The sequence below is a fragment of the Tupaia chinensis genome, unplaced genomic scaffold (assembly GCF_000334495.1).
Source record: "Tupaia chinensis unplaced genomic scaffold, TupChi_1.0 Scaffold000325_1, whole genome shotgun sequence".
Classification (NCBI taxonomy): Eukaryota; Metazoa; Chordata; class Mammalia; order Scandentia; family Tupaiidae; genus Tupaia; species Tupaia belangeri.
In genome coordinates this window covers 368,208-383,078 of record NW_006159819.1, presented here as the reverse complement: position 1 = coordinate 383,078, position 14,871 = coordinate 368,208, and the positions used below count along the sequence as shown (strand labels likewise).

The 14,871-nt window shown below is 36.8% G+C and overlaps 1 protein-coding gene across 1 annotated transcript; it reads left to right on the top strand.

Moving 5' to 3' along the window:
* Nucleotides 1-6,839: 6,839 nt before the first annotated feature.
* On the top strand, nucleotides 6,840-7,781 carry LOC102480268 (olfactory receptor 51V1). Its single transcript, XM_006151734.1, has one exon. It carries the CDS (start codon nucleotides 6,840-6,842, stop codon nucleotides 7,779-7,781), a length of 942 nt encoding a protein of 313 aa, XP_006151796.1.
* The last annotated feature ends 7,090 nt before the right edge of the window (nucleotides 7,782-14,871 follow it).

Sequence of the window (14,871 nt, the reverse complement as noted above, 5' to 3'; positions counted from 1 at the left end):
ATATATATAAAGTTGTTCCCAGTATCTCAATTTCTGGTCCTGATACTTACTGATATAAATAAGATATATAGATAAATCCTAATCTGAATGGTTCTTTGTTGAGAAATTCCAGTTACACCTCTACGGGAACAAACTTTTCTGATTATAGTATCTGCATTCCACCATTAAATACATGCTATATGGGTGATTATCCTAAATGTTTCCTACTAAAGAACTGAAAAATGTCAATGAATCTTAAAGTATTTCACAAAAATGCAGAGCTTAAGCTTCCAACAGAATATAAAAACTAGGAGAGCAGAAATACGATATAACAGATAAGTGATACACCCAGACAGAGAAAAGAACTTATAACAATATCTACAATATTAAACTTTCAAGATGTGCGTTTTACATACTTAAAAAATTTTTGATATAAGTAAATTCTTAAAAGACTGTTATACATTAGAAAAGTGGTTTGTCAGATTCCAGTCTTTTGTTTCTGGGAGATTCAGACATACAAGGGACTGATTAGAACTGATAGATAATCGGGTTAAACAGAGAATGATGGTGCAAGAAGCAAATTAACCCATCTAGATTACATATATAGAATTTTTTTATCCAGGGAGCAGTGCTTAAGACACAAACAAGCATAATTGCCCTTCATAAACCTGTGTAAATATTTTTAAATGATCGTTTAGTTTCTAATAAATTTACTTTAAAGATGTCAAGATGTCTAATTTGTATAGGGATTTGCAGAGAAAACTCCCAAAAGTGTGGTCTGCTTTTGTAATTACTCCTCTCTCCTAGAAAGTCTTCTCTGTCTTCTACGTTTCTTTTGAATGAAATTCTGAGAACTGCATTTGTTTACATAATGTCATTCTTAACATTGCCTTCAGCACATGGACTGCTAGAGCAGTTGGAATACCTGCCCAGTCTTTTCTAGCCATCTGTTGGCACTTGTTCCATCTATTTCCAAACCAAATAAATACCATCTTCCTTCTCACAGTCTGGGCTTTGACATTTTGCTTACTTCTTGGGTGGTGAGCAAAGTTCCTGGCCTGGAATCTGTCACAGCAAACAACTCTACCAAAATAGCATAACATTTTCTATACAGTCTGCTTTAAATGCACCACAAATTTTATATGAATTTAACAACTCACATAAGTACCCCAATTAAATTTAGTAAGTTCTTCCATTCTCTTCCACCCGATTGTGCTGTATTTGATGGTAACAACACCCACCGAGCCAGGAACACATGAAACCTCAAAATTATCTTCACCTCTTTTTACTCTGTTTACTCTGTACATCAGTCAAGCAGTCATTAAAGCTATGTTTCTAGAATAGCTCTTACCATATTCTTTTTGTCTGTTTCTTTTTCTGTTTGTCTCCTTCATCGGAAGGAGTTCTTCATCAGACAGTGACCAACAAAAGGCCGTCGAACCCAATAACATGACAATAAAGTATGAGGGAAGAGCAGATGTTTCTGTACATCCTCTACAGTCTCTTCATAATGACCGAGATATTTAAGTTGTATTATACTGTGGAAGCTTCCAAATCTTGGGAAATGATCTGGTGTACCCTTTGCTTACATCAACTGACTTCTTAGAATAAGTTCTTTCCAAATTGTTGGGTTAAATGAGTTAAATAACCAGACACCAACCTGTAGCGGCCATTCACAAGATTCATCTACAAACAGTGAGATCCTGACTATATACATAAATATGCTTCTTTTCTAGTGTTATTTGATTCCTCATTTTCACTATTAAATCACATTCTTAAATGCCCACTATATCTCTTAAAAATGCATAGCATCGTTTACATGTTCACAAATCTTTCCCATTTACTTTCTCTTCTCATATACTTTTGCCAACTTTATCTGGAATGCTGTTCAACAAATCATGATATGTTTCAGATGATAATTTAAAAATTTACTCGTTTTCTCTGCAAATCCTCATTTTTCCCTGAAGCATAATACTAACATACATACGTGGAGATGATTAAAAATATGACAGTGTTTGTCATTGAAGAGTCAGGGTCTCTCTGATAGTTATGGTTGCCTTGTAATGGGGCTATTTCATTGCTTAGGAGGTGCCTCAGGTTTGCCTCAAGGACTAAGGGGTCTCTTGGGAGACATAAGATTAAAGGGACAAGAAGACTGAACTATAGTAGTCACATCCCTTTAGAATAGTCATGGCAACCTTGGGAATGCCCCAGAGCTTGTAAGCAGAGAGTGTTCTTGTGTTTCTTCTTTGGAGACCACAGTCTTGAAAGCCTGTCCCACGGTGCTCAGCCAAATGAGATGTCTGAGATGACAATCCAGTAAGTAATTCACTGGAGAAAGAAGTCTCAGAAAAGCAAATCAATTTAGTGTGAGCAGTCTCTAAACTAGGAGAATGTTACAAACTTATTCCAGGATAACTTCCATTAGATTCTCTTATACGCACATGTGTACAGTTTTCTTTGTTTGTTTGTTTGTTTTGAGAGATTTTTGCTGTAGGGTGCATGTGCTCATCAGAGAAACACAGAGAGACAGAGGGACAGAAAGTGAGAAATCACACCCCAGGGGGAATGGCCATGCTGCAATTCCTTCTCCTTTTGGGATTTTAAGAATGAATGCATGTGGGCCCAGCCTGACTTTTGAGCCACTGGGTCCAGGACTTGAACCATAGTTGACTACGTGGGAGTCCAACAGTGCAACCATTAAGCCATCTTCTGGTCCTCATGTGTATAGATATTTAGTAATTAGGTCATGACTTGCTCCTCGTCATAACTAAACCTGTCTACTGCCCCTCCAGCTGTCCATAAATGATATTTCTTTCTTTTGTAATGTACTGTCAATTGTTATTTTTCTGTTCTTTTATGATGTAATATGGGGCTTAAATGGTATTTCAGTATTGTTTTAATTTGTATCTTTCACACCAATAAAGAGTTTGAATATCTGTTAATATACTGGAGAATTCTCCATCTATTTTTTTATATTATAAATAAGTTGTTTTTATTCTTTTGTTATCTATTAGTTTATGTATTTTTCTTTTTGATTTGCAAATGTTCCTGGATATTTTTACCTATATGTTGACAGTCAAAGACATTGCAAATATATTCCCCACTTGATATTACCTTTGAATATGACATACTTAATTTTACAGAAATCCACAAATTGGATTGAAAATAACAAAAATTTTGCAGTTTGTTTTATACTTGCAGAATTTTTTTGTCTGCCCCCATGCTTACATCATAGTCATTTTCTTATACTATCACTAGCTACTAAATAGTTTTCAAAAAAAAAAATCTCAATTAATATTTTATATAGTTAGGGGTTGAATTTGAGGTTTTATAGATGAGAGGTAAGTAGATAGATGGTAGATAGATAGATAGATATAGATTGATAGTAGACATAGATTGATGATAGATGATAGAGAGAGATGTAGATGGTAGATGATAGAGAGATGACAGATAGATAACAGATAATGTGTGATGTTAAATCATGTTAATAGATATATCTACCACCTCATATACTTATTTTCTTAAAATACTGCCTAAGGGCAAGTGCCTAAACTTGCAAGTGAAACAGAAAGAGAGGAAGAAAGCATACCATGATGGGATGTGGTCCCCCCACAATATCTTCTCTATTACTCCATCCTGTCAGGATGTCGGGCATATGCACACTCACAACCAGCATATATTTCAAACTTCCTAGGCTGGGATTTTAGCCATAGTCGTTAGCTTCCCACACAGGCCTTAACTGCTGCACATGACAGTGGCCCACACAGATTATTTTGTGTATAGTGAGAACATTTAAAATCTGTTCTCCTAGCAATTTAAAAATATACAATAATTTTTACAGTAGGTGATGATAGTAGATCTCCAGACCTGATCTTCCATCAAACTAAAATGTTGTACCTTTGACCAACATCTCCCCCTTCTCTATTTTCCCCAAGCTCCTGATAACCACCAATTGTCTCTGCTTCTATGAGTTTAATTAGTTTAAATTCTATGTATAGGTGAAGCTGTACAGAATTTGTCTTTCAGTGTCTGCTGTATTTCACTTACCATAATAACATCCAGGGTCATCCATATTGTCATAAATGACAGGATTTTCTCCTATTTTAAGGGTGAATAGTATCTTTTTATATGCAAAAACCATCTTGCTTTATCCATTTATCTATTTTTTTTTTTTTTGGAAAGATTTTCACTGTAGGGCGCATGCACTCGCCAGACAGACAGATACATAGAGACAGAAAGCGAGAAATCACCCCCCAGGGGGGATGGTCACGCCGCAATCCCTTCTCCTCCATTCTCCTCTCGGGATCTTGGGCACGCACGCACACGCGCCCGGCGTGAGTTTTTTAAGCCACCGGGTCCGGGACACGAACCGCGGTCGACTACGTGGGAGTCCAGCGACATAGCCATTACGCTAACTGCTGGTTCCCCCATTTATCTATTGATGGACACTTAGATTGATTCAATATCTTGGCTATTGTGAATAGTGCCATAATAAACACAGGAAGGTCAATGTCTCTTTGATACACAGATTTAATTTCCTTTGGATGCATCACTATATCCTGAAGTAAAAACTGCAAGATCACATCATAGTTCCAATTTTAAGGTTTTAAAGAATTCTCCCAAATGACTACACTAATATAAGTTCCAGCCTACACTGTACAAGAGATCCATTTCTTCCAAATCCTTCTCAACGTTCGTTATTATTTATTTACTTATTTTAGAAGGAAACCATTCTAATAGATATGAAGTGAAAGCTATGTCACTGTGGTTTTAATAGTTTGCATCTGTCTGATGGTTAGTGATGTTGAACATGTGTTTATATACCCATTGGGCATGTATAGGTCTTTTCCAAGAAATTTCTTTTCCGGTCATTTGCTTATTACTAAACTGGGCTCATAGCTTTAATTTAATCTTTTTTTTTTTTTTTTTTTGCTATAGGGCACATGCGCTTAACAGAAACATAGAGAGAGACAAAGAGACAGAAAGCAAGAAATCACTCCCCAGGAGTATTTCCCTTGCCTTATCCACAGTTTTCTGGATCTAAGAGACTTATCTATACTTTACTTAAAGTGTTTTACTCCCTCTTCAAGGAGAGCCATCTCTGTATCCTGCCTCAGAGCTGTTGGGCTTCTTACTGTAGATGTGTGGCATTCACCAGAGGTGAGAAAATAATGTGGATGGTGCCCACGAGGACACGGATCACAGGAGACAGATACTTCCCAAAGCAGCATGGACAGACTGATGACTGGGATGTAGAAAGGAGTACTGCACAGACGGGGGAGCCACAGACCTGCAAGGACTTGAGCCTCTCCTCTCAGGATGCAGTAGCATGGATGAAATACAGAATGAGAATGTAGAACTAAAAAGAAACATGGAATTAAAAAAAAAAAAGGTATAAATCACCAGAGCCAAAGCATAGACGCTGCTGAAGAAGATGTCAGAAAAGGCTACCCTCATCAGATCTGAAAGGTAGCAAGATTAAAGAGTAGAACATGTGGATATTTGTAATGCTGATTCTTATCAGCACAAAGTGCATATTATTATTATAAAAATAGGGAATCTGATTTCAAGCCGTTCACAAAGATTATAAATCTTACACAAACATATTTCTTTTTTTTTTGGGGGGGGGGAGGGGGTTTTTGACTATAGGGTATGTGCGCTCGCCAGAAAGACAGAGAGAGACAGAGAGAGACAGAGAGACAGAAAGTGAGATATCAGCCCCCCGGGGGGATGACCACACCACAATCCCTTCTCCATTCTCGTTTCGGGATCTTGGGCATGCATGCACATGCGCCCGGCGTGAGTTTTAGCCACTGGGTCCAGCACTCAAACCACGGTTGACTATATGGGAGTCCAGTGACATAGCCATTATGCTAACTGCTGGTCCCCATCAAAAACTTATTTCTGATAAGCATTTTTTTTTAATTTGTCAGCATGTGAATTCTAATTGTTTAACCGTGAGTTCAAAAAACAAAGGCACATCTTATGGTTGAAGAGGAATAATATGAAGCTTCATGTTAACAACAAATAATAACTGTCTTATGTAAGATACATCTATTGCTCTTCAAAAAAATGGAAAGATCAGACTCTTTGCCTAATGCACAGTCTTCCTGGATAAAGGAATTATTTCTATAAATGTGCACTTACAAGAATATCCAAAACCTGGTGAAAAATATGCAGTGCAGACACTGCCCATGGGCTTTCCTTCATTCTCTCTAAGGATGATGGCCCTAGAGGTTGCAGCACTCACTCTCAGCATCTCCCAGGACCCAGGATTTGCTCCAGTGACTCCTATCCTTCTTGCAGCTATATAAATCTCTTTTCTCCTAGAACATCAGTGCTACTGTCACACAAGAAAGTAGGATCTATTTTCAAGGTTAGCAAAAACAACTGTGCTGTGACTGACACTCCGTCATTAAGTCTCTGCAACATGGATGTCAAAGTGAATAAGAAATGAGCCTGAAGGTCAAAGTGAGCCAGCATATTTTGTTCTCCACCTGTCAAACTCCAGCTTCCTTATTCCACTTCCACAAGTCCAACATGTTTTCTCTCATATCTGTACTATAAGTATTGAAGTACAAAGTGATGATGCTGTTATGGACAAGAATACTGCTACCTCTGATAAGGACAAAGATCTGAGAACGAGCAAATGACCTTTGTAAGCATTAAGTGATTTAGTCTCTGTTTCACAGCAAATTCAGTTTCAGAAAACATAGCAACACCAGTCTCCTGTGTGATGAACTTAATGCTAATGTAATCATTCCCAGTATAAACTGTCACTTCAGACATTTCATATATAAATCTTACTTGACTGTTCTACAAGTTTCTTCCTTTGAGGTTTCTATCTTTATAGATCGATGTCTATTCGAATTGATTCTAAACTCACTAACTCCACTTTTCTCCTTACCGGTTTCCCTGGCCTTGAAGAGGAATACCCCTGGCTCTCAATCCCTTTCTCCTGCATCTATGTGACCATCCTTTCAGGGAACTGTCTGGTATTGCATGTGATCCGCACAGAGCCAAGCCTGCACGAGCCCATGTTCTACTTGCTGGCCATGCTGGCACTCACGGACCTGTGCATGGGGCTGTCCACAGTGCACACTGTGTTAGGGATACTATGGGGGCTCAGCCAGGAAATTAGTCTGGATGCTTGCATTGCCCAAACATTTTTTGTTCATGGTCTATCAGGCATGGAGTCTGGAGTCCTTCTTGCCATGGCTTTTGATCGTTTTACTGCAATCTGTAATCCTCTGAGATATGCATCCATCCTCACCAATACCAGAATCATCAACTTGGGTGTGGCCATCTTAGGAAGGAGTTTCCTTCTCATTATTGCTCCCATTGTCCGCCTTAAATTCTTCATTTACTGCCGTCCCCACATCCTCTCACATTCTTTTTGCCTGCACCAGGACCTGCTCCGGCTGGCCTGCTCTGACATTCGATTCAACAGTTTCTACACCTTAGCCTTAGTGATGTGCATACTATTTTTGGATTCTGTGTTTATTCTTATCTCCTACATCTTAATCCTGTATTCAGTCTTGACTATTGCATCCCGGGATGAACGGTTCAAGTCCTTGCAGACCTGTGTCTCTCACATCTGTGCAGTCCTGGTTTTCTACATCCCAATCATCGGTCTGACCTTGGTACATCGCTTTGGGAAGCACCTGTCTCCTGTGGTTCATGTCCTCATGGGCAACATCTATATCCTTTTTCCACCTTTAATGAACCCCATCATCTACAGCGTCAAGACACAACAAATTCGTAGCAGGATCCGAAGATGGCTCACTAAAAAACCCTAACTTTCAGATGTTAATGTGTTTTAGGGAAGGTAAAACAGTAGTTGCAAAAGGAATGCCTAATACACATGTTATTTGTAACAGTAATCATTTTTATGTAATATTTTACAGTTTGAAAGCATATTTACAGTGACTTCCTAATTTAGTTCTCCAAAGCCAGACAAGTAGTTTGTGAAAATGTCACTGACCTTATTTCTTATTTTTTTTTTGATTTTCTAGAAAGTGTAATGTAAACTTTAGTAAATTATGTTCAACAATGTACCAATTAACACTTGTCTAAGGAATGCATAAATTGTTTATTTAAAGTATGATTTTACTTTTCATGTAGCCATTTATTTTTTGGAGAGGTTTTTGCTATAGGACGTGTGTGCTCACCAGAAAGACAGAGACAGAGACAGTGAGAAATCACCCTCGGGGGGAAGGCCACACCACCATCCCTTCTCCTTCATTCTCCTCACAAGATCCTGGGCATGCACATACACACACTGAGTGTAAGTTTAAGCCCTCAGATCCAGGACTTGAAACGTGATCGACTGCATGGGAGTCCAATGACATAGCCATTACACCAATTGCTGATCCCTCATGTAGCCATTTGTATGTGTGCATTTATTATGCATGAGAGAAGTAGTTTGTCCATATTATCATCTTGTTTCACAAATTGACTGTATTGTGGCCATTAACATCTTTTCTACCTCTAATCGAGTAAAACTGACCCTAAAACCCATTCTGTCTCATCTAATAGAATACAATAATTACATTGATATATTGAAGTAAATGTCTAATGCAAAAAATTTGATCAATAACAGCCATCCCTTCTCTTTCATTCTCCTCACACAAGATCCTGGGCATGCACATACACACGCTGAGCGTAAGTTTAAGCCCTCAGATCCAGGACTCGAAATGTGATCGACTACATGGGAGTCCTGGGCATGCACATACACACACTGAGTGTAAGTTTAAGCCCTCAGATCCAGGACTTGAAACGTGATCGACTGCATGGGAGTCCAATGACATAGCCATTACACCAATTGCTGATCCCTCATGTAGCCATTTGTATGTGTGCATTTATTATGCATGAGAGAAGTAGTTTGTCCATATTATCATCTTGTTTCACAAATTGACTGTATTGTGGCCATTAACATCTTTTCTACCTCTAATCGAGTAAAACTGACCCTAAAACCCATTCTGTCTCATCTAATAGAATACAATAATTACATTGATATATTGAAGTAAATGTCTAATGCAAAAAATTTGATCAATAACACTGAATCACTGAGTTAGCCTTTATACCTCCACATATCATACTTTTTACTCCTAAGTGTATACACTTGTAGATTGTAGTCAGTTCGGAAAAGATAAAAATTCTCACTAGGCTTATTGATTTTTTTTTTTTTTTTTTTTTTTTTTTTTTTTTTTTTTTTTTTTTTTTTTAGGAGAGAGAAAGTAAAAGGGAGAGTCGGGGAAAGTGAGAGAGATCCCTCAGAGGGGATGGCCACACTGCAATAGATTCTCCTCCACTCTCCTCTTGGGATTTTGGACAGACATGCACAGGCAACTGACATGTTTTTCAACCATAGGTCCAGGATTTCTGATTCAGCTGGTCAGGTGGGATCCAGCTTCCTGAACAACCACACCATGGAGTGATTGAGTCCCCAACTGTTTTATAATCTTAATGTCAGCAGATATGAAATTTTAAAGACAGCTTAATCAATGACTTTATTCTACAGGAGAGGATGCTGAGGCACAGAGATATTAAGTAAGACATTATCGAAAATATTTTTGTACCTCTCCATATTCTTGCTTAAACTTTTTTTTGGGTCTTCATAGGAAGCATTATTATTTAAGGAAGTAATGCTGATCAGATACCCTCTTTCTCTGTTCTAACTGGGTGATTATTTAAAAAAAATTAACATGGAATGAGCTATGGTGGACATTTTAGAAACCTATGAATCATATTTTGTATAATTACTATATTTGCAAGATTAGATTTTCTTGGAATCATACTACTTTTATTTTGGTATACTGAGAGAGAGAGAGAAATGGAAGTGAAAAATCACCCTTCTCCAGGTGGAATGCCACACTGCAATCCCTTCTCCTCGACTTTCCTCTTGGGATTTTGGGGACCAACATACAGTGCTCATCACAGCTCTCAAACTGTCAGTCCAGGACTGAAATAGCACAGTCAACCATGAGAATCCAGGTTCTTAAGTGCCACATCACATGCTGGCCCTTCATTCACTTTCAAATTTTGAAACAATGCATAGGGTCCTAAAGTTAAAGGACTTTTGCATACAGGATAAACATTTCTTAGAAGACGTTTAATATAGAATCTGGAGGGAATAAAAGCAGACTTTGGTTCTACTATCTAATGGAAAATGTGATGAATTTGTTATTCTTTCTAATACTATGAAAACTAATCAACAGTGGGTCTGGCAAGTGGCATGATAGCTGGGACATTGTATTCTCACATTGCCGACCATGGTTTAAGTCCTAAACCTGGTGGCTTGCTTTCTCACATTCTCTCTGTCTCTTTCTCTTTCTATATATTTTTCCATCGCGGTCTGGTCAAATTAAAGATGATAATAAGAATTATAAATAAGGGGCCGGCAAGTGGCATGGTGGTGAAGGGCGCTGGACTCCCACATGGCCGACCACGGTTCAAGTCTCGGACCTGGTGGCTTGCTTTCTCACTTCCTCTCTCTCTCTCTGTGTCTCTCTGATCAAACTGGAAAGTAATAATGATAATAATAAAAAATAAAGTTAAATAAAATAATTTTAAAAAAAGAATTATAAATAAAACTGAGTAAATAATTCTTTAAAAAAAAAAACTAATCCACAGAAGTCCAAGATTGTGGCCTGTATATATAAAGCAAGTGAATTTGTCATGAAGGATTTGTTTGTTTCACTGTTCTAGACCCTAAGCATAGCAGTGGAGGCTGGATAGATTGAAGGATGGGTTTACGTAGAATAATTCCCTGGTAATAGTTTGCCGGTTATAAAGTTCTCTCACATGTTACCTCTGGGAGCACCATCCAGCTACACTCTTCAAATGGCAGGCGTTTGTGGAAGGCAAGCAGAAAGGAAAGGTGCAGTTTCTATTTTAAACAAAGAAAGAAGACTCTGAAATAATTATCCAAAAATTAATAGGTAGATGATGATGACAGCCTGAACTTAGATCTTTATTCCAAATCAGTGCTTTCCTCTGTGACATTTCTGAGTACCTTTGAATTGAGTGAAGGATGGTGGCATTTGACGGTATAGGGGATCATGAAGGAAAAGGGAGAACAGGGTATTTTTAAGAGAAGTTTGACAGAGACAATTTCACTTAAAAAGCCTAAGATAATTTTAAGTGATACTTTAATAATTCTGTGAAGTTAGCTATAAACATTACAAAAGTTAAAGACATATCTTAGGGAGTACCAATTCATATTGATCATTCTTATGCAAATGTCTTTCAGAAAAACAGCTTAGTTTGTCCTCAGAATTATTATCTGAGGATAATAAGAATTATTATCTATTATCAAATATGTTCTTTGTAACATCAAAATATTCTACAATCAATGTCAAAAGCAATGAAATACTTGTTCTTTGTAACATCAAAATATTCTACAATCTTTCAATAATTAAACAAGTGAAGTACTATAATAAAAGCAGTCAGAAAATAAGGACAGGAATAAGCTCAGCTATGATTACATATAAAATGATATAACAGAATAACATAAAAAAATTGCTTGAAATAAACTCAAATCTATTCAGCAAAAAAGTCAATAATTTATTTTTGTAGAAAAACAAAATCAAATATGAACTAAAAATAAATAATTCAAAGTAAAAACTTGTGATTTTAAATAATGAAACTATTGATTTATAATTTTTAATTTATTATGACTTTGATAATATACCATGGGCAACAGGTATTTAAGTGCTATTTACAGAAGTTTGAGCTAGCAATATTGTCATATAAATTACAACATTGATCAAAAATGAACAGGACAACCTTTTATACTGTAACTCAATTTCTATTAATATATGAAGAAAAAAGTTTGCATAGTTATGACTAGATATTGGGTGGTTGGAAAAGTCACGACTTATTTTTCTATGCAAAATATACATCATGACATTTCAAATGACCCAATACATACGTAAACACATGTGTGTGAACATATATATGTATATATGTGTGAATATTTATTGAATTATTTCCATGTTTGGAAAGATGTTTAGAGAAAAATGAATTGAATTATGGTATTTCTATAACATGTGATATCGTAGGAATTTTAGAAGTGAATGAGATCCAAATGTATTTAGGAAAATGTCTCCATTATATGAGTAACTGAAAGCTGCTGCAGAACAATGTGTATGAGTTAATCTCCATTTATTTTAAATAAATTCATTCATTTAGGTGTATAAGATATTTGAATTCTATGCCCTCTAATGATCTCTAACAAGAGAGAAAAAAAGGGAGGTCAGAAAAAGAAATATCTTACACTGTTTCATTATATACAATAAAAGCTTTCTTTCGATTTGCATACACATATTCATTTATTTATATATTTATATATTTATTTTTAAGAGAGAGTTTCGCTATAGGGCACATGCTCTTGCCAGAGAGACAGAGAGACAAAGAGACAGAAAGCAAGAAATTACCCCCCCCCAGTGGAAATGGTCACACAGCAATCCCTTCTCCTCCATTCTCCTCCTGGGATCTTGGGCACGCACGCATACTCACCTGACATGAGTTTTAAGCCACCAGGTTCAGGATTCAAACTGCAGTCGACTGTGTGGAAGTTCAGCAATGTAACCATTACACCAACTGCTGGTGTCCATGAATTATTTAAAAGAAATTCTGTGGATTATTAATTGGATGTGACATAATTTTAACATTTTAGTTAATTATTTTACATTTTGTTTTTGAGGTTTTGCATTCACCAAGGAGAGAGAGAGAGAGACAGACAGACAGACAGACAGACAGACGGGCACAGTGAAAGGGAAAGTGAGAAATCACACCTCAAGGGGGATGGCTATGCTGCAATCTCTTCTCCATTCTCCTCCTGTAGTCTTGAGCATGCATGCACACGCATCCAGCATGATTTTCAACCCACCAGATCCAAGACTAAAACTGCGATAAGCCGCGTGGGAGTCCAGCAATGAAACCGCTACACCATCTGTTGGACTCAAGTTAATTTTTAATATACATAGCTGTCACAAAAAAACTTTATATAAAGGTCCTATAAGCATTGTTTCAATTGGTTAAGTATTTTTAAGCATTCTAATCACAACTGATGGACTAAATGTGGAAAAAACTGGGTCCAGCTCATGGAGTGGTGGTTATGGAAGTTGTATCCAAAAGACTAAGCATGTAGTTTAAGTATGAAATCTAGCAGCCTGAGAAAGACACTGGGCATGTGCATGTGTAAGCTCAAAATCCCAAAAGAAGGGAGAAAAGGAGGAGAAGAGACTATGCAATGACCATGACCCATGCGGGAATGGGTGCCTTCTTAGTTTTTCTCTCTATAACTCTCTTTCTCTCTTTACAGCAAGCAGAAAAACCATCTGGCAGTTTTTTAAATGATAGAAATGTTTTGTGGTCCAAACTAAAATTGAGTCAAGACTGGTAGATTGGAGAAACCAGGTAAAGCTTCACCCAAGAATAAGTGTATGTGTATATATATATAAACACTTAAAAAAAAGAAATGCATGAAATAAATTTCAGATAAGATAATTTTAGAAGGTCAAAAATGCTAACATTATCTGCATTTATCTTTTTTCTCCATTTAAAATATGTTCATTTTTTTAAGTTGACAAATGAAAATTCTGTTTATTTATAGTGTGCAACATGATTTTTTAAATATATATAAATTGTGAAGTGACTAAATGAAACTGATTAATAAATATTTATATTATCTTTTATTTGTGATGAGAACACTTAAAATCTACTCTCTAATGAGTTCATATCCAAAATATATAAGAAATCAAAACAACTCAATAGCAAAAAAATTAAAATAACAATAAAATAAAAAATGAACAAAAGACTTCAGTAGACATTCTCCAAATAGTCATAAAAATGGTTGGCAGATATATGATAATATGTTCAACATCAGTACTCATCAGAAAAATGTAAATCAAAAACATAATGAGATGCTGCTTTATTTGAGTTAGAATGGCTATTATCAAAAAGACAGAAGATAAAAAATATTGGTGAGGAAGTGGAAAAGAGGGAACGCTTGTACACAGTTGTGGGAATGTAAACTAGTATAGCCATATGAAAAACAGTGTAGAAATTTCTTTAAAAATTAAAATCACTACTCTATGATCCAGCAGTCTCACTACTGGGCATATATCTTCAAAACAAAGTCCTACATCAAAGATACATCTGGAATCCCACACTTACTGCAGCAATGTTAGTCGCTGGATTCCCACACTTGCTGCATCAATATTAACAGTAGCAAAGCTGTGGAATCAACTAAATGCCAGAAAGATGAAGGGATGTAGAAAACGTGGTCTATATACAATGGAATACTACAGTCAGATAAAAAATCTGACTTCCTGAAACCTCACTTAGAGTCATTTGCCGTCTCTGGAGATACAGGAAGAGGCCGGTTTTCTGTCAGGAAATTACAAAAAGGGACCAGCAGTTAGCGTAATGGCTATGTTGCTGGACTCCCATGTAGTCGATTGTGGTTCAAGTCCTAAACCCAGTGGCTTAAGCTCAAGCTAGACGCGGGTGCGTGCATGACTGTGATGTGGCCATCCACCCTGGGGGGTGATTTCTTGCTTTCTGTCTCTCTCTCTTTCTGGTGTGTGCACATGCCTTATAGCAAAAAAAAAAAAAAAAAAAAAAAAAGGTTGGCAATGATGAAAGGTTGGCAATGTAAAGGTCTCATTCTAGGTGAGAAGGAGGAGGAGCAGAGACCTAAGACTGTCAATGTACTGATTTTGACACAAAGCCCTTGCTAACTTCTATAACTAAGGGAATGGGAAGCCAAAAAAATAAGCAGAAAACATGATAAAAAGAAAGAGGGAATTCAGGATAGTATTTCTCCCTAGGCATACAAAGATCCAGGAAGCAGTAGACATGTGAACACATTATCTTGCA